This window comes from Periplaneta americana, chromosome 14, assembly GCF_040183065.1.
Source record: "Periplaneta americana isolate PAMFEO1 chromosome 14, P.americana_PAMFEO1_priV1, whole genome shotgun sequence".
In the NCBI taxonomy this organism is placed as follows: domain Eukaryota; kingdom Metazoa; phylum Arthropoda; class Insecta; order Blattodea; family Blattidae; genus Periplaneta; species Periplaneta americana.
In genome coordinates this window covers 10,873,588-10,894,764 of record NC_091130.1, presented here as the reverse complement: position 1 = coordinate 10,894,764, position 21,177 = coordinate 10,873,588, and the positions used below count along the sequence as shown (strand labels likewise).

Below are 21,177 nucleotides of genomic sequence, written 5' to 3'. Positions count from 1 at the left end.
TGTTATGTGTGTTACGTTGGGAATACTGAATGTGGTATTTCACACTTACCGCGTATTGGTTCTGTGCGGAAAACAAGCAAATACGCACGATCTCGCACAAAATAGTATGCAATACTTGTGTTAAGTGCGTAACAGAATCTCGGAAATAGAGAAGACTCGACTTTGTCACGCCTTCTGTAACTTTTCCTCGATTCTGTTACCACGCTTGTACTACAGGCTCAGCACGTACCCCTGGAGAGCACGTTCCACTGCAGGACTCGCAGGCCAGACGCGGTATCTCCGAACTGCTGGCTGAGGCGTCGGAAGCAGCGCTTGACGAGTGAAGGGTAGTTCAGCAGCTGCTGGTGGCAGTGTTGGAGCAGTTCGTCGCGACTCATACGCTCCGGCAGTTCGACGTCCGCGTCCTGAGTGTCCTCGTTCAGGATCTTCGGCGCCGACGTGAAGCTGCCCATTCTGCAAAGAAAACGACCGCATGTTATACTTCGAATCACCTCCTTCCAGCCACCACCAACACCACCACTGTCACTTTTATTAGGTATCAACATCATTATCATTACAGTGGACCCCACAAATAGACACAGCAATGGTCCGTGTGCGAGACGAGGTACGAACGCTGTCTTTCTACGGAGTACTGCGGACATTGGTAAGCATAAGGGCTGTACAATGTTTTTATGGCTGCGGACCGAAACATAAATAATTAACGTACATAATTTTAAATAATATATTGTACTTAAATGGGAAACTTTGGAAAACAGACGTAGGAAAACTAGAATAACATCATTGTATAGAGCACATCTAGGTCAGAAAGCATGGGTAGACATAACGGCTCGGTTAGAAAAGCCAACGTACTATGGTAGGAACGATCATGATTTTAAAATCAAATGTAGGAAACAGAAAACGGATGTAGGTAAATTCTCATTTTTAAATAGAACTACCTGCAGCGGTCTTTGAGGGCTGTCCTTCCTTAAGGAGATTCAAGAATAATTTAAAAAGTTGTATATAAAGTGAAAATTAAAATTAAGGTGACATTCAACATTTAATTTTTTTAAGCTGACGAGTTTACTTCCTAGGTTTGAATTGTAAATTATTTAAAACTAGCGTGTAAGAGGGCCTTAGACTAGAAATGTTTAGTTTAAATGTAGTTCTGTTTATAAGTATGCATAAGGGTGTAATTATTTGACTTATTTGAACTGTTGTATCAGTGAAGCGAGGTGAGTCAGTGAAGTTATGGTTTTACAGTGCAGTGAACAGTTCCGATCAGTGATAATTTATAGCGTCAATGAAATATGTTCTATAGTGTCAGTGAAATGAGTTACAGAGTGTCAGTGAAATGTGTGCTAAAGTGTCAGTGAAATGCGTCATAGTGCCACTACAGGGAATGAGATGAGAGTAAAGTGAAAGACTATTGAAACTTATGTAGGACCTAATAGATAATTATGTAGGTTGTATTGTAAAATGAGGTATTTTATTTTATGTTTTATTATTATTGTGTTAAATTGTATTATGTATTATTATTGTATTGTGTGTAAAATTGTATATGTGTTGTAAAATTGTATTGTGTATTGTAAATTTTATTGTGTATTGGTTATCATTTTATTGTGTATTGTTAATATTGTATATACCACTGCCACCGGGTGCTTGCCCACTTGCAGTGTAAATAAATACATAAATAGATATCCAAAATATATAACAAAACAAATCCGTGATTAAGTATAATATATACTTGATACATCTGGAACATAAAACAAACTTCTGGAGGAAAACTGTCTAAATAAAGGGTGCGTCAGAAAGAACGGATGGATTTCAAACTATCGATACGCACCGAGGGGAGGGATATAGTGAGGGGGACCACGACTGTTGGGTCAGCCAGAGAATGCAGTTTTAATTGAGAACATGGTGTTGGTCTGGTGTACAACGTGCTTTCATTGTAGAGATATTTTTGAAAAATGAAGAGTCTGTGATCGCCACTCAGGACTCATTTCGACATCGGACGTCACGCTAGGATTCCAACTCGGAATACAATTTTGCGGTGGGTGGCTTCATTTCGTATCACAGGTTCAACATTAAAGAAAAAATCACCTGAATGAACACGGAGCGCGTGTACACCTGCAAATGTGGAGACAGACACTAGGTTTTCTGGCCACCTCAAAGATCAGCCCGCAAACATGCTATTGCACTGAGATTGTCCGAGGCTACGGTAAGATCTCGCGCCCTGCGACTTCTTTCTTTGGGACCATTTGAAGCCGTAAGTTTGTAAACATCGATCACATATACTGGACGAACTGAAGACGGCGATTCGTGAAGAAATCGTGGCAATTGCACCAGCTATGTCTGTGAAAGTGATGGCGAACTTCAGAAAAAGCCTCGATGCCTGCACTGAAAGCCAAGGACATCATATGGATTATGTTGTTTTCCATAAATAAACTGCATGTATTGGTGAATATGTTGATAACAATAAATTTTTGATTTGACGAATCCTTACAATTTTCTTGCCATGTGAAATCCATCCGTTCTTTCTGACGCACCCTGTATATCTACATACGGGGCTTTCATTTCACAACTTCCCACTCTAAATAAGCAGTTAATTAAATTGAATTCAATTTAAACAAAAAAAAAACACGTCAATTTATATATCAAGGGGGAAGTCTTAAACAAGGCTTAATTGCATTTTAGATTTCACCTCCCACCCCCAGCCACTCCCACTTTGAAATTTCAAATGGCACCCCTATATTTTTATACTTAAATATGAAAGGGCATTCAATTGCTTATACACCTCATTCATTTATTTTCTCATCTTTTGTTTTCTATCGTCGCCTGGCAACCTGGATTGTTGTTATAGTTGATTAGAACTGAAGAGAATAAAGCTACAAAAACTTATTGAGCATTTCACGTAATAGCTGTGTTTGTGTATTAAATTATTTTAAAATGGTGTATACCCTTCAAGAGAGAACATAAATCATCCTAATTTAGGAAATTACACAAAATAAGCTGTGTTTTCATCCCACAATCAACTGATAATAACAAAAATACAGGTTGCCAGGAGACAATGAAAAATAAAAGATGCGAAAACAAATGAATGAAGTGTATAAACAATTGAATGCTCTTTCATATTTAAGTATAAAAATATAGGGGTGCCATTTGAAATTTCAAAATGGGGTGACTGAAAGTGAGGGAGGGGGGGTGAAATGTAAAATACAATTAAGCCTGGTTCCAGACTTCCCCCTCAATATCTAAATTGACGTGTTTTTGTTTAAATTGAATTCAGTTTAAATAATTAGTTATTTGGACTGAAAAGTTTTGAAATGAAAGCCCTGTACGTTAAAAGTAGGTCCCTATATAACTCTGTGATGGGTCCTGCGAAATGTTGCTTTGAATAAATTCAACGTTGTCAGCTTTTCAGAGAAAAGTGCCATTTTTTCTTTTTTTTTTTTAATGAAACAAGGAGAAAGGTAATGTAAAATGGACAATGCTGGTGACAGTCTAGTATATAGTCACGAAGCTCAATACGTAGTAAATATGCATCCATAGATAGTTGCTAATCATTAGGATCGCTAATATCGCCTCATTACAGACAATGCGAAATAGTATCGGCACAGTCTATTGTTCCTAGCACCCTCAACAACTCAAGCTTCGTGACTGCATATACTAGACTGTGCTGGTGATATGAAATTTGTAAAGGTGAAGAAAATGGAGGATTCTGGAAAAAAATTGGCATCCTATATCGTACTCACCCCAAATATAACTTAATTCCAATGAAAGTCTTCATTCTAACCAATGCTCGTGGAATAATAAACCGGCGTTTAGCACTGATCAGGCATATTATACTATGGAAATGAAACTCAAACGAAGAACTGTTTTCGTATCGTCTGTTTCGTATTTATTTTGGGAGTTTTTATGCCGTGAGAAACGTTGTGCAGAACAAGAGGCCAATGGGTATCTTTGGATCTGATGACGTCTTTTGAGCCAGACGAATCATTTAGCCAAGATAAACGTTTTTAACGCCTATTTCCATCAGATATAAAGTGACGTTTCTTTACCGTGAACAGACGATTGCAAATCAATTACAGCAGTGATTCATTGAGTGCCTTTTAACAAAAAAGGAAAAAAAAAAACACAATACGATTCCTTTAACAAGTGTGACTCGATATGATATTATCTCTCCGGAAATAAAACAGGAATTCGAATGACTCAATGCTACTGCGACATCTTTAAAAATGCGGAAAAACACAATCGTCTCCGATTCTGGGAAAATATACTGAAATTACTTGGAAGCTGAAGGACAAGATAGATGAAGCATTTTGTTTACACGTTAACACGTGACAAGATAATTCTAACCGGAGAGGGGGGAAACAGGTTGCATGACGTCATTAGTGATATCAGTTAAGATACAATCATGTAAAAAATTAATGACGAAGAGATTTACACAAGACAAAACGTCACTTATCGCATGATCAATTAATTTTGAAATTCTTGCAGAAAATACTGATTCGTAAATAATTTCATTATTATTTCTTAATTTGCTTCTGATTAACTAGTTACAATATTGCTGCAATATAACATTTTTACAAGAAAATTTCTGACCTCGCCGGGAATCGAACCCGGGCCGGCTAGTCTGAAAGCCTGAAAGCAGACACGCTACCACATAGCTAACTCGGCGGACACGAACATGTAAAGAAACTATTGCGATTTTTTCTCGAATCTCTCAATATACACCTTATGATCAGCGGTCTTCTCTGCCTTTCACGTGATGCATTTAGTATAGATTACAGGCGATTCAATGGTTCTAGATAACTTCTCAGTTTCCTATGTCCTGTATGATCCTACATTCAGGGCAGTCCGGAAACTTATTGATTGCCCCTTGTATACCTTCCCCTACACCGCTTTGGATTGTATGTTGTTTAGTAAACTGTCCGAAGACAGATCTGAACCTCACAAGTGATACCAACATGGGCACCACTTATGAGACAACTAGGCCAGGAGATAATGGGGTAGGGTGGCCAGTTCCCTTCCCTCTGCATTGTATACATCGCCGATTAGCTACATATTACAGTAATCAAGTAATCAGATTTCAGATGCACACAAATAATAATTATTGTTCTTCCTCTGACATATCGTCAAGTGAGATGTACTGCCTGATAATAGATGTACATATCAGTCAAAACCTCAATCATATCGGTATCAAATGAAGAGATAAAATATGACATAGAAAGGAAGATTAACGACAAACAATTTCGTCTAAGTACCACTTCTTTCGTATGCACTTGTATGTGACTGAATTCTTTTCCATTCACGAAACCACTTATCGCGTTTAGTTATTTCGTGTTAAATATCCATTTCTAATTTATCTTAAAAACAAATTATTTTTCCGTAAGACTCACATATATCCTCTAGATTCAAAACATTCTAAAGACCATTTTATTCAGAACTGAGTTATGCCAACATATTGGTTGTTAAGAATGAATTCCAATGGCTTATGTAGTTTGAATTCAAAAAACCACTAAATTTAAAGCAAATGGTTTGTTAAAAGTTACTATTAGGTTGAATATTCTCTCTATTTGCCACCAATCACTATCCAAATCCTTTACTTTGAGAAATATAGGGAATTTTGAATCTATAGGATTCACATGTTCTACCTTAAATCATGTTGTCATAGAGACCAACACAAAAATATAGTGTCTTTCATAAGTAACGAGTCATTTTCGATAACATTTGAAATTATGTTCATCCTCATGAGAAAGAACCCTTCGCGGTGCCCTACAGTCGATTTGGAAACAAATACCCCCTCTCCTCACCGCCAGAGCTATTAAACGAAAAAATGGTTAATGTTTTAAGTCTTTATTAAAACATATAAACGTAAAAACAGTTTCAATTGTTGACAAATTATGGCGTAAAATTTAAAAAAATCTTCCCTTCTGCTGAATGCGCAAATGTAAGCGATATATCAACTCTTCATGGACTCTGATCATTTGTATCGTGTGTTCAATTCGTTCCACTAATTCAGGAATGGCGCGTGGCTTAGTCGCATAGACACGATTCTTGATGAATCCCCAGAAAAAGAAGTCCAGGGGAGTCAAATCAGGTGATCGCGGAGGCCAACGGATTGGGCCTGTGCGACCGATCCACCTGCCTGGAAACACTTCGTCTACGGAATAAACGCTTAATTTGAGAGACACTGTTTCCAAGTTTAAACCAGGGAGCAATATTTCTCTTCTGCAATAACGTTAAGCGGCTGCGTGGCATTTTATCATTCCAATCTATCACAACAATGTGTACAGGCTTGGCCGTATGCCATTATCCTTGGCGTATAGAAGGCCATGCTCCAGGTCATTTTAAGTTGGCATCCAATGCACATTACACATGGATAAGTAGCTTCTTCTGGCGGCGGAGGGAGGGGGTGTTTGTTTCCAAATCGACTGTACGGCACCGGGAAGGGATCTTTCTCATGAGAATGAATATAATTTCAAAAAATTGTCCAAAATAGGTTATAAGATGAAAGAGTAATGGAACGGAGAAAAATTCTCTCCGGCGCCGGGATTTCAACCCGGCTTTTCAGCTCTACGTGCTGATGCTTTATCCACTAAGCCACACCGGATACAACCCCGGCGTCGGAAAGAATTGTCTCTGATTGAGTTCCAACTCTTGGGTTCCCTCTAGTGGCCGCCCTCTGCACTACGTCATAGATGTCTATGAACATAGGACCGAAGTCCACACATGTGCTGAGGTGCACTCGTTATGAGTGACTAGTTGGCCGAGATCCGACGGAATAAGCGCCGTCTTTCTCATATCACTCATAACGAGTGCACCTCAGCACATGTGTGGACTTCGGTCCTATGTTCATAGACATCTATGACGTAGTGCAGAGGGCGGCCACTAGAGGGAACCCAAGAGTTGGAACTCAATCAGAGACAATTCTTTCCGACGCCGGGGTTGTATCCGGTGTGGCTTAGTGGATAAATCATCAGCACGTAGAGCTGAAAACCCGGGTTCAAATCCCGACGCCGGAGAGAATTTTTCTCCGTTCCATCACTCTTTCATCATATGATGACGCAGAATATCTGCATGGAAATATCATATGTACTTCGGTACATTGAAATAATATACAAAATAGGTTAGTTGATTTTTCGATAGACTCGTTTCTTACGAAAGACTCTGTACTTCAACTTTTAAATATGCGGTTATACAAAAGTCACGAAAGATTTGAAAATCCAGTAATTTTGGTAAAAACTAAGTTTTCGAAAGTAATAATATAGAGTTGTTCATAAAAGAATGCGGTGTATCTTTTACAGATACTTCCTTTTCAATCAATTGTTTTATTGTTGTTGCTATGGTAACTGAAATAATGAACACCAATTCAAATTATGCTTCACTGACTTGTTTAAATTTTTTACGTGAAGCCTATAATGCGCTTGGCTTTAAGAAATCCAGTAGAACTTTCTGTTATGCGGTTAACATAATTAATTACAGCAGGCCTTGGATGATTGAAAATATGTGTTTAAAACAAAGTCGTTTCGAATTCGGCAAGGCATGATAAAACATAGAGGAAACAAATGAAGTCCACACCAGTGGAGTAACGGCTAGCGCGTCTGGCCGCGAAACCAGGTGGCCCGGTTTCGATTCCCGGTTGGGACAAGTTACCTGGTTGAAGTTTTTTCCGGGGTTTTCCCTCAACCCAATATGAGCAAATGCTGGGTAACTTTCGGTGTTGGACCCCGGACTCATTTCACCAGCATTATCACCTTCATCTCATTCAGACGCTAAATAACCTAAGATGTTGATAAAGCGTCGTAAAATAACCTACTAAAAAAAAACAAATGAATCTGACATCATAATGAATTCATTATTATTCGTACACAAATGGGGGGAATTAATAAATAAGGAGAATATAAAGACAGAAATAGTTCATTGTTACGTTTTATTTAACGACGCTCGCAACTGCAGAGGTTATATCAGCGTCGCCGGAAGTGCCGGAATTTTGTCCCGCAGGAGTTCTTTTACATGCCAGTATATCTACTGACAGGAGCCTGTCTCATTTAAGCACACTTAAATGCCATCGACCTGGCCCGGGATCGAACCCGCAACCTTGGGCATAGAAGGCCAGCGCTATACCAACTCGCCAACTAGGTCGACAATAGTTAAACATAGTCTAATTCTGAGGTACGTAACTGTAGTATTCATTTCGAAATTAACGTAATTTTCTGTAATTTTATCGAAATATACCATTCATTTCAATGTATCATTATTAAGAAGTTTCATCTTAGTCAGTGACCCAGCCAATTCCTTTTTAAGACTAATAATTTTTCATTCACTATACAGCAGATCTTACAGAATGACAAGTATCAAACCACACTACTTTCGCTGCACAGCATTTAGCCCTCAGCTACGACCTGAACGTTTTATGAAATTCTGCACAAACACGTGCAATAACTGAGCTCGTTCTCTTGAATGCGCTGACGAAATCGATGGCGAGGATGAGCGAGTACGAACATGAATGGAAATGTAGATTACAGTAGACATGTTCTGCGCATGCGCTTTGTAAGCCAAAGGTTGACATTACCCGTTACTGATAGGCCTATGTATCGTTTCTAGACACACCTAGGAGCATAAGTCAAAAAGTGAAGACAAACATTGACCTAGAGTCCAGTCAATGGTTATGCAATGCATATCGCCTTCTCAGCTACTTTGTACTCTTCACTTAGAGACCGGAGACCTATAAAAATCAGACTACTAGACTATACTGTAGCGCCTTAGAATCGTATCCAAAAATGCTAATATTCGTTAGAATGCATTTTGTACTCTTTTGGAACAAAATAATATTACACGAATATTTTCTCAATCAGATTAAGATTTTTTTTAATGACAGGTACATGACCTAAACACAACCACAAGAGATTAAGATATTTTTCATCATCATCATCATCATCATCATCATCATCATCATCATCATCTTCCTAACAAGTATTAGGCCAAGTGGCCTGTTACGGTCTCAAACTAGAATTTTCAGTCCATCTCTTCTTTGGACGGCCTAGAGATCTTTTGCCATATGGATGATAATGAAGCAGTGCTTTTGGAATTCTGCATCGATTCATTCGTTCGAGATGACCCTTCCACTGAAGTTGATATTTGCTGATGAACTGCATAATGGGTTCTATTTGAAGTTCTTGCATTAGGTCCTCATTTTTTTAATGATCCCAGCGAGTATATCCAGCTGTTGCTCTCATAAACCTCATCTCACTTGCTGTTATTCTACTGACATCTTTATTCTTCACAGTCCACGCTTCGCTACCATAGCTTAATACTGGCTGTGCTAAGGTTTTATACAAGCCTATTCTTGTGTGTTAAGATATTTTTAACCCTTAAATTGACAAAACTTCATTTCTCACACTACTTTATTAAACCTTGTCGGACCGTAAAGAAAACAACTATCGCAATGACCATATTTTATATGTTGTGCAGTATAATAATATTGTGAAATTTTAATTTTCCTACCAATTTTTGTGCGAGATCGTGCGTATTTGCTTGGTTTCCGCACAAAACCAATCCGCGGAAAGTCTAAAATTCCACATTCAGTATTCCCAACCTAACACACATAACAATTTCCCTCTTCTTACCGCTTAAGTGACATATTCATTTTACTGCTTTAGGCTTTTAACATATTATTTTTAGAGACGTTCAAAATAGTAATAATTATAAATTGGAAACTTACCACTGCAATTTCACCTAAATTGCACTGTTAATTATTGTTTTTAAATATTTGCAAAAATTAAGTAAACTCTACAACTCCACTAAAGTTACTGCATTCGTGATGTAAGTAACATTAAGGAAGCCGTGAAAAAAATCAACAAGATTCCATTGACTGGAGGAAAAAAAGACAGACGTATATCACGGCCTGCTGGAGTATAGTAAACACAGAAAACATTTTAAAGGAACAATGTTGAAGATAGATATTTTTGTTTTGCAAATTTGCCGTCATTGAACAGAAACCAAGATGGAGATTTCATTGCAACTAATTAGAAATTCCTCTTTCAGGTATGTAATAAACGATCTTCGCACAAAATAATGTACGATACACGAGCGGCATGTTTTCTTTCAATTCTCGGAAATTAAAAGAGCTCAACTACGTTTCGCTTTTTCAAACTTTTCCTCGAATATGAAAACTTCAACATACCGCTCTTGTAACACATATTACTATTTTCTATTGTTCTATTAAAATTATAGCAAATAGCCTATTAACCTGTTGTATCCTATAGGATACATTGCCAATTTAAGGGTTAATAGAAATACCCCATTATCACTATCCGAAATCGCACTCCCGAATATGTCTATTTATCTCAACCATTTTGTCCTGAATTCCATGAAAGTTTCTCCTAACAGAAGTCCATTCACTACAGCTAATAGCTAATTTAAATAAAATCGAAACACTTGCACAGAACTTCACGAAGCAGTTGTTATTAATGAATTACCCAGGATTATCCACACGATTGTTCTGTATACAGGGTTTATCAGAAGTAAGTTTTTTTTAACACTTAAGTACAATTCAATGAGGTAACTTTGGACAAAAAGCCCAAACACGCCAAATTTTGTATACGTAGGAAAGAATTGGTCTATTTTTATGAAAACAAAATATTTTTGCAACTATTCTATGCGAGTTACGTCATCGATAACATTTTTAAATTAGGCTACACCCTATAGTATTTTAATATTACGTGAAAGAACATGTGCTATACTTTATTTGTTTTACACATAATCACTATTATTTCTCCGAAAATATAGGTATTTTAGAGCTATCCCAAAAAACTTTCATAGTATTACATATTACCACGGCTCGATATGGTTTGAATGAATACATTAAATGTGAGAAATGCGCAAAATATAGCCTTATGACGCGAATTTTTACTAAATATGCTATAAACTTAAAAAATGCCTAAATATGCATAGTTATTTCGAAAATATAACGTTAATATGCAGTTTTGTAATGAATATACAAAATTAAAAACGGTCCAAATATGCATTTATTTATTTATTCTGGTGTAGTTATGGCCATCAGGCCTTCTCTTCCACAACACCAGGAATACAAATACAATAATAGAAATAAACAGAGAAAAAAAATACACTACATACAAAGTAAAGCTACACAAGAAATAAAAAGAGAAAAAAACACTATAAAGAAAGTAAAGCCAAACAAAAATATACACAGGTTGCAGTCACACAAACTTTAAATGAGTGATTAAGTATCATGATTAATTGTATCCTAACTAATTAACTAACATAAACAAGAAACTTGCAATTTTAATCTAGATTTAAAAGAAAAAGAAAAAAAAAACACAAATCAATACTTCTAGCAATACCTAAAAACATTAACTAAGACAAAATTTTCCAATTTAATTTTGAATTGTGATAAAGTCCGGCAGTCCCTGACGTCATTAGGTAACGAATTCCAGAGGCGAGGTATTTCTACAGTAATAGGAAGATGAGTATAAAGACGTTCTATGATGAGGGATAGAAAGAAGTGCTTGATGTCGGTTTCGAAGAGTTTTAAGAAATTGAAAGCGCGATAATAGATAATTCGGAGTAGAAGTATGCATGATTCTAAACAGAAGAGATAGTGAATGTTATATGACCAATAAAAACCCTTCCATTTTCTTCAGAATGCTTGGAATCAAGTTTTTAAATCATCTGAAAACCGAAACAATCCCATAGGAAAAAATATGACATGTGATAGAAATTCGCTCCTTAGTTATGACTGTACCAGAAACATTCTAAATACTGTAATTGGTATGCGGAAGGTATCTGAAAAAGCTACAGTTCGTATTATTTTTCGTACATTTAAGTTATATATATATATATATATATATATATATATATATATATATATATATACTTAATTCTGAATTTAACGTTGCCGTAAACGTCACAACATTCCTGCTACAGATTAACCTTCAATGGAATGCAAATAAATTAATCGTAACGTCATTACAAGTTTCAAGGTCGAGGGGAGAGAGTCTGCAGTATCCATACTAGGTTCTTGCATCGCGCGGAGAGGAAAGTTCCTAACGGGTTTGTATCATTGACGTAAGACGGAATGGGGGGCAAATCTCTCTAATCATCTATGTCAGGCAGGGCTTAATTTCAGCAAGGGATGTCCAGAGCTCACAAGCAAACGTTCTGATGGGGGCAGATAAAAAGTGATTTTTTTTTTCTTCCACCATGTTAATAATGTCAAAAGAAATGCTTATACAAATTTTGGCCACTCAACCGCAATTACGAAGGCCGTAAAAAAAATAATAAGTTCACCAGCAGCCGTTAACAGAAAAAAAACACAATTTCATTGGACAAATTTATTGGAACAGACACAGCAATTTGAGCTAATTTTCAAAATATTTTCCACCGGAATTGAGACATTTCTCATATCATGGGATCGACAGAGAGAGGTGCAGACGCAGTCAACTCTGGTTCCGATCTCAGGCGGCTGACTTCTACGACACAAAAATTGATCCCATGGTATGACAAATGTCTCAATTCAAGTGGGGGATATGTAGACAAATAGCGCAACAATTGCTGTATCTGTTTCAGTAAATATTTCCATGTAGGGTAATTGTGTTTTTTTTCTATAAACGGCCCAGGGAAAATCACTTTCTAGACGGCCTCGTAATTACGGTCACGTGGTCAAAATTTGTATAAGCGCTTCTTTTGGCATTATTAACATGGAGGAAGAAAAAAAAATAACTTTTTTATCTGCCCCCATCAGAACGTTTGCTTGTCAGCTCAGAAACGTCTCACCAATGACGAAAAAAACTAATATGTCAGCTGTAAACAGTGTTGCAATCTCAGGTGCCGAACGTGAGAGGGGGTTTTCCACGACGAACCTGATATCACCCCGACAAGAACGTTTCTTCTCAAAGCGTGCGTGATTTACTTTGTTAACAAAAGTGGAGCGTGCAGTAAATAAATGCCAATCATGTAAAATCATGACAGACAAATGAACGACACTCCGCCCTATACTAAATCCAAAGAACGATCTCAGAGAGAATACGGTAAAGGCAATTATGTACTATGGAAATGTTTTTCATGAACTTTATTTCCTTGTGTACCAGTAACATGTATGTTAATATCTCCTGGTCCTTGTGTAACAATGATTATTACATATAAATTATATATTATCTTAAATGATTAATGTTAAAATTTCCGTTAGATATAATTATTTAAATAAGTAAACACTGTACCTAAAGATTGTGTTGTTCTTTCAAGCAGAATTATCTGTTATGGTTACAATTGGATATTAACGGAGAAAAATCCGCCAAGAGTGCATTATATACTGTGAAGTCCCGGCCACCAAATGTGATTGATGAGTTGATGATTGTTGACAATGTGTTTGTGTGTGTGTGTGTGTGTGTGTGTATAGAACATGGAATAAAGTTTCTTTAGTTGGTTATTTAACGACGCTGTATCAACTACTAGGTCATTTAGCGTCGATGAGATTGGTGATAGCGAGATGGTATTTGGCGAGATGAGGCCGAGGATTTGCCATAGATTACCTGGCATCCACCTTACGGTTGAGAAAAACCTCGTAAAAAACCCAACCAGGTAATAAGCCCAAGCGAGGATCGAACCCGCGCCCGAGCGCAACTTCAGACCGGCAGACAAGCGCCTTAACCGACTGAGCGACACCGGTGGCTCATGGAATAAGGTCACTAAGGGAAAGTACCAAAGGAGAAAGATTCGATCTGATGACATGGATTGAGTCTCGGCGTAGCTCAGTGGTTAGAGCGCCCAGTGCCGGAACAAATTTTCCTCCATTAATAACCAAATGTAAACATCGTGGTTAAAATAATTTAATCCCCACTATCCACAAATAAATTTCGTTGGAAAATGTTACAGAATAATGAAAATATTACCTATTTTAAAATTATGCAGAAAAAGTCAATTAATACTGAATGTTCAATAATAATAATAATAATAATAATAATAATAATAATAATAATAATAATAATAATAATAATAATAATAATAATAGACCACCTCTATGATGTAGGGGTCAGCATGCTGGTCTCTTACGCAGAAGGCCCGGGTTCGATTCCCGATGGGGTTGAATTTCCTAGTTGAGGTTTTTTCAGGGTTTTCCCTCAACCGTAAGGCAAATACCAGGAAATTCGGACCACAATATTCCTGAATATTACCGGCGTCATTCATCACCGAAATCATATTCATAACAAGTCAATAATACATATACAGTCGCCATCTAGTTCACAACAATAGAACCAGCCTCAACAATAGTACACAGGCCTTCGGATTTCACACAGAAAGTTAACTCGCGATATCACCAGAGGTGTTAAAGCGAGTATAAATAACGAGAAAAAAAAATAATAATATCAGAAGCATACCATTATATTAACAATAATTATAAATAACAAATCTACCTTTCAATGATACAAACTCTTCATGTTTTAGTAAAATGTCTTCGATCGATACACACATTCATGAAGGACAGTATTTCTATTTTTTTTTCTTTGGCATATTAATGCTGTACATATTCTTGTCTGTATACAAAGAAATAATTCACGCCTCATTTCCTTCATAATTATGTCCTTGCCTATTTTATTCCCATCGTACTGCAGTGATATATAAGGTTACTGAAATTCCGAGACTATGTTTAATTGCGTTGATTATCCACTAATGGCTCCAAGGTCAGATCTGCCCTATCCTGTCGTATGTAATTGAATATACTATCCATGAATTTAATTACAACTATCATCAATCGAAATAAGTTGAAGTTCCATGAAATAAAACAAAATAAAACGGCATTAGCTAAAATCATGGAATACAGTAATTTTAGTAATCATTTTTTGTTGGTTATTCAACAACGCTTATCAACTACTACGTTATTTAAAATGCGTGGAATTGGTGATAGCGAGATAAGGTGAAGGAACCGCCATAAATCACCTGACATTCGCAATCATTAAGAGTATTATACTACCTGCAAAATGAAATAAAACACGTTATAGTAACAATTGATAACGTTCTATCTTAGCAGAGAACATCCTACACAATTTTCAAATCATATGCAATGTCATGTTTCTTATGGTAATTATGAGTTTAGAAGTAGTAGCAATTTGAAGGGCACTCGACCGAATAGAACTTCCTTCAAGGCGAGCAACCCTCCTTCCTTATAGGCGTACACGATACCACTGAAATATATTACAGGAGTGAATTGTTACTAGCCAAGACAAATATTTTCGTAATATTAAATGTTACTATTGATAACTACAGAGTGATTTACATAGAACTGACACATTTCTTTCTTTAATTATTCCGTTGGAAATTCATTCAATGACCCAATTTTAGCACCAAATTAACCAGAATGTTCTGGAGTTTCGATTCCTTGTCACTAGATGCGCAGATGTTTATGTTTTATTCCTATTGTTGGCAGCACTAGATGCGCAGATGTTTATGTTTTATTCCTATTGTTGGCAGCACTAGATGCGCAGATGTTTATGTTTTATTCCTATTGTTGGCAGATGTTTTCGACATTTTGTGTCAACGTGAAAATGCAGTACACATTAAATCAACGACTCTTCCTTGTGAAGCAATACTGGATTACGAATTCAATTACAGCTACTCAAAGGGCATACCAGAGAGAATTTGATGTTCGCAATCCTCCCAAAAGAAACACAATACTGGGAGTGGTAAACAAATGGGAAACAACTGGATCTCTGGTGAGTAAAAAGGGCAAGCATCGTTCATCTAGGCTTCCCACGGTTGTTGTTGACGTAAGAGCACGACTGGAGCAGTCACCCAAAAAATCATTAAGACGTTTGTCGCAGGAGACAGGGTACATCTACTCAATGTGTCAGAGAGCTGCGAAAAGTGCAGGCCTAAAGCCATATAGGGTTACGGTTGTTCATCAGCTACAGGAACCAGATAAGGATAAAAGATTGAATTTTTGTCGTTGGTTTCAGACGTTCATTGTGCAAAATCATGCCATATTTTCCATCACATGGTTCACAGATGAAGCATGGTTCCATTTATCCAGTTATGTGAACTCACAGAACTCACGCCATTGGGCCATCGAAAATCCACATGCCATCCATGAAGCACCTATGCACCCGGTTAAAATCGGAGTTTGGTGCGCAATATCCGCACAGAGAATAGTGGGGCCAATTTTTTTTAACCAGACTGTGAACACTGCAGAGTACCGACTGATTTTCATGGAGTTTGTTGAGCAACTGGACGATGTAGAGCCGAGTCAAGGATATTTTCAGCAAGATGGTGCTACATGCCATACATCAAATGAATCCATGGAACTAATTGCAAGTTTCTTTGACGACCGAATAATTTCCAGGAACCTGTGGCCACCGAGATCTCCGGATTTGACAACGCCGAACTTCTTTATATGAGGTTACTTAAAAGACAGGGTTTACGCCACACGTCCCCAGACATTGGACGATCTGAAGCACAACATCACACAGGAGATTCAAGCTATTGACAACAGAGTCCTCCAACGAGTGGCCAGTAACATGGAACGACGTGTTGAGTTGTGCCTTATGCAGGATGGAGGACATTTTCAACATTTGCTATAGAGGTAAATAATCTCCCAAAATTCCTCTACATTTTAGGTATAATAAGTTGTCGCTAGCACAATTCGTTTTGAAACAATTAATGAAAGAAATGTGTCAGTTCTATATAAATCACTCTGTAATTTGCCATTTGCAGGGGAACAGCAATGGCAAACGAAGATTTTAATACACCATTTTCTGCGAACTTTTGAGAATAGTAATACGCGTTACAAGAGCGGTATGTTGAAGTTTTCATGTTCGAGGAAAAGTCTGAAAAAGCGAAACGTAGTTGAGCTTTTTTAATTTCCGAGAATTGAAAGAAAACATACCGCTCGTGTATCGTACATTATTTTGTGCGAAGATCGTTTATTACATACCTGAAAGAGAAATTTCTAATCAGTTGCAATGAAATCTCCATCTTGGTTTCTGTTCAATGACGGCAAATTTGCAAAACAAAAATATCTATCTTCAACATTGTTGCTTTAAAATGTTTTCTGTGTTTACTATACTCCAGCAGGCCGTGATATACGTCTGTCTTTCCCCCCCCCCCCAGTCTATAAATGCGAACAAAACAAACGGTAATGTTATGTAATGATTTATTTTTCATTTTAATATTTTAACAATATTATTTATATAACATATTGCAGTAATAACATCGGCAAGTTTAATTTTGCAGTGGTAAGTTTCCAATTTATAATTATTACTATACTGAACGTCTCTAAAAATAATATGTTAAAAGCCCAAAGCAGTAAAATCAATATGTCACTTAAGCGGTAAGAAGAGGGAAACTGTTATGTGTGTTAGGTTGGGAATACTGAATGTGGAATTTTAGACTTTCCGCGGATTGGTTTTGTGCGGAAACCAAGCAAATACGCACGATCTCGCACAAAAATATCTAAAGAAGAGACTAGTGAAGTGCTTTATCTGGAATGTGACATGTATGGGGGCAGGGACACGGAAATTACGGCGAAGTGAAGAGAAACGACTAGAAATATTCGAAATGTGGACAAGGAGAAGAATGGAATGTGTGAAACGGACATACAGAATAAGAAATGAAGCTGTGCTAGAAAGAGTGGGTGAAGAAAGAATAATCTTGTAACTGATCAGGAAGAGAAAAGGAAATTGGTTAAATTAACGACTGAGAAGAAATTGGAAGGAATGATGAACGGGTTGAAATTCGAGGCAGAAGAAGATATGAAGGGTTCAGATCCATAGTGGGCCAAGCGCCATATATTAAAAACGCAGAAAACAAGGGTTAAAATTAAGTGAATGCCATAATTCAATGAAACATATAGGAAATAACATAAGGTTTGCACATTAAAAACTAAATATGTCAATCTTCATTAAAGTATGGTATTCAGAGCCATAGTGGGCCAAGCGCCATATATTGAAAAGGAAGAAAACAAGGGTTAAAATTAAGTGAATGCCATAATTCAATGAAACATATAGGAAATAACATAAGGTTTGCACATTAAAAACTAAATATGTCAATCTTCATTAAACTATGGTATTCAGAGCCATAGTGGGCCAAGCGCCATATATTAAAAACGCAGAAAACAAGGGTTAAAATTAAGTGAATGCCATAATTCAATGAAACATATAGGAAATAACATAAGGTTTGCACATTAAAAACTAAATATGTCAATCTTCATTAAACTATGGTATTCAGAGCCATAGTGGGCCAAGCGCCATATATTAAAAACGCAGAAAACAAGGGTTAAAATTAAGTGAATGCCATAATTCAATGAAACATATAGGAAATAACATAAGGTATGCACATTAAAACTAAATTATATGTCAATCTTCATTAAACTATGGTATTCAGAGCCATAGTGGGCCAAGCGCCATATATTGAAAAGGGAGAAAACAAGGGTTAAAATTAAGTGAATGCCATAATTCAATGAAACATACAGGAAATAACATGAGGTATGCACATTAAAAACTAAATGATATGTCAATCTTCATTAAACTATGGTATTCAGAGCCATAGTGGGCCAAGCGCCATATATTAAAAAAGGGAGAAAACAAGGGTTAAAATTAATTCAATGAAACATATGCACATTAAAACTAAATGATATGTCAATCTTCATTAAAGTATGGTATTCACTTAATTTAACCCTTGCTTTCTCCGTTTTTAATAAATGGCACTTGGCCCGCTATGGCTCTGAACCCTTCAAATATAGCAGACAACGTTAGGATTCAGTATACGTATCGTATGCGACAAAACAAACACTAAGACGAAGGCGGAAAATAGAAAGATTGGATAATGCTGGGTTTGCAGTGAAGGACCTGTCCTCGGGCAGAAACTACGAATGAATATAAGTAGACGAGAATTAACATAAAGATAAAATTTAATTGAACAAATTAAAAGATGGACATTGTCAGTTTATGCACAGTGGTTAGAGATGCCATGGGAAAAATTATGAATTAAATACAGTTGTTAAAATATGAATGACATGGATAGGAAATGATATGAAACAAATTTCTGGCTGCTTTAAATATTTCTGTGGAAGAGAAAAGGACAGAAGAGCGAGCTCGAGTTAAATTTGTTAAATTTGAGTGGGCATTAGCCCACAGAATTCCAACGGTTGACGTCGCAAGCGTTTGAAGAAATATCTCGATACAGTGTTTTGAGTATTAAACGAACATAATTTTTAGGACGACCTCTTCTTAGTTCTTTTATAGTTGTCACTTATACCGCTTTCGAAACAAAGTTAGTTTCTTTGTATTGTTTACGGCATTAAATCAAGTCCGCGTAAGTTTTTACCGATTGTTAGACTAAGTTTTCATTAAAGGAGGACTAGTCCACCGCAGTGGAGTAACGATTAGTGCGTCTGGCCCGGGTTCAAATCCTGGTTCGGACAAGTTACCTGGTTGGGGTTTTTCCGGGGTTTTCCCTCAACCAATTAAAGCAGAATTGCTGGGTAACTTTCGGCGTTGGACCTCGGATCATTTCGTCAACATTAATTCACCTATCGTCATCATAATCATGATCATGATCATCATCATCATCCATACAAAGTCCAGGTTAAGTTCACGGTGCGGCGTGCTGTACTTGCACAACAGCGCTACCGTTCGGCTATTCAATCATTCACATAATAGGAGTGGTAAGCACAATAAGCCTCAGGCTGCAGTGTAAGTCTTTGTACAACAGAGAGAGAGAGGACTATAGGGGCTACCCTAAGAAGATAAGGGGCTGCCAGACAATAACCACTTTCAAGAAAAGGCTAAACGATTTCTTACGGGCGCAGTCAAATTGAAGTTGTAATTGTGATCGAGTTTAATAATTTAATTTAATTTAGGTATGACTATCATTACTATTATTGTTATTATTATTACTGTTATTATTATTATTATTATTATTATTACATAATTATTCTGTTGGTGTTTTGAAGATTAAAAGAATTGTCATTGTATTATATTAATTATGTATTATATTGTCTTGTATTGTAGTATTTTATTGCTTTGAATTGTATTGTATTAATTATGTTATATTCATAGTAATTTTCTATCATACTGGTTGAGTGGAAGAGAAGGCAGAATGGCCTTAACTCTGCCAGTTAAAATAAAGCATTATTATTATTATTATTATTATTATTATTATTATTATTATTATTATAGAGAAAACTAAAATTCCTACATTTTTTTAGATACACCTTTCATTTTTTTTTATTTTAGTTGGTTATTTAACGACGCTGTATCAACTACTAGGTTATTTAGCGTCGATGAGATTGGTGATAGCGAGATGATATTTGGCGAGATGAGGCCGAGGATTCGCCATAGATTACCTTGCATTCACATTACGGTTGGGGAAAACCTCGGAAAAAACCCAACCAGGTAATCAGCCCAAGCGGGGATCGAACCCGCGCCCAAAAGCAACTTCAAACCGGCAGGCAAGCGCCTTAACCGACTGAGCCACGCCGGTGGCTCCTTTCATTTTAAGTACACATATTATGTATCTTAGCAATCTAATAAAGATAACAAAATTTTACTTTTATTCTACACTACTTATTTTTTTCAGTTATCAGATTTAAAAAAAATGGGGGCCGAATTTTAAAAATTCTATTCAATGAATATAAATATTTTTATACAGCATCATAGCTATGTTTACACTTGGGAGGAAATTAAACACAGAATAAATATGGGAAATGCCTGTTATTATTCGGTTGAGAAGCTTTTGTCATCTAGTCTGCTGTCAAAAAATCTGAAAGTTAGAATTTATAAAACAGTTATATTACCGGTTGTTCTTTATGGTTGTGAAACTTGGACTCTCACTCTGAGAGAGGAACATAGGTTAAGGGTGTTTGGAAATAAGGTTCTTAGGAAAATATTTGGGGCTAAGAGGGATGAAGTTACAGGCGAATGGAGAAAGTTACACAACACAGAACTGCACGCATTGTATTCTTCACCTGACATAATTAGGAACATTAAATCCAGACGTTTGAGATCGGCAGGGCATGTAGCACGTATGGGCGAATCCAGAAATGCATATAGAGTGTTAGTTGGGAGGCCGGAGGGAAAAAGACCTTTAGGAAGGCCAAGACGTAGATGGAAGGGTAATATTAAAATGGATTTGAAGGAGTGGAATATGATGATGGGGACTGGATTAATCTTGTACAGGATAGGG

At 36.8% G+C, this 21,177-nt stretch overlaps 1 protein-coding gene across 9 annotated transcripts in view; it reads right to left on the bottom strand.

Annotated features, from left to right (window-relative positions):
* Positions 1-21,177, bottom strand: part of cu (NADP/NADPH phosphatase nocturnin) — a 271,415-nt gene that overhangs the window by 19,413 nt on the left and 230,825 nt on the right. For 8 of the 9 annotated variants that reach the window (XM_069844946.1, XM_069844952.1, XM_069844944.1 and 5 more), the window contains one exon: positions 230-453. In XM_069844946.1, coding sequence (XP_069701047.1) covers positions 230-453 — 224 coding nt within the window. Of the gene's footprint in view, positions 1-229; positions 454-3,731; positions 3,782-21,177 lie in introns of those variants that run through there. The other variant, XM_069844949.1, reaches the window with a different exon arrangement.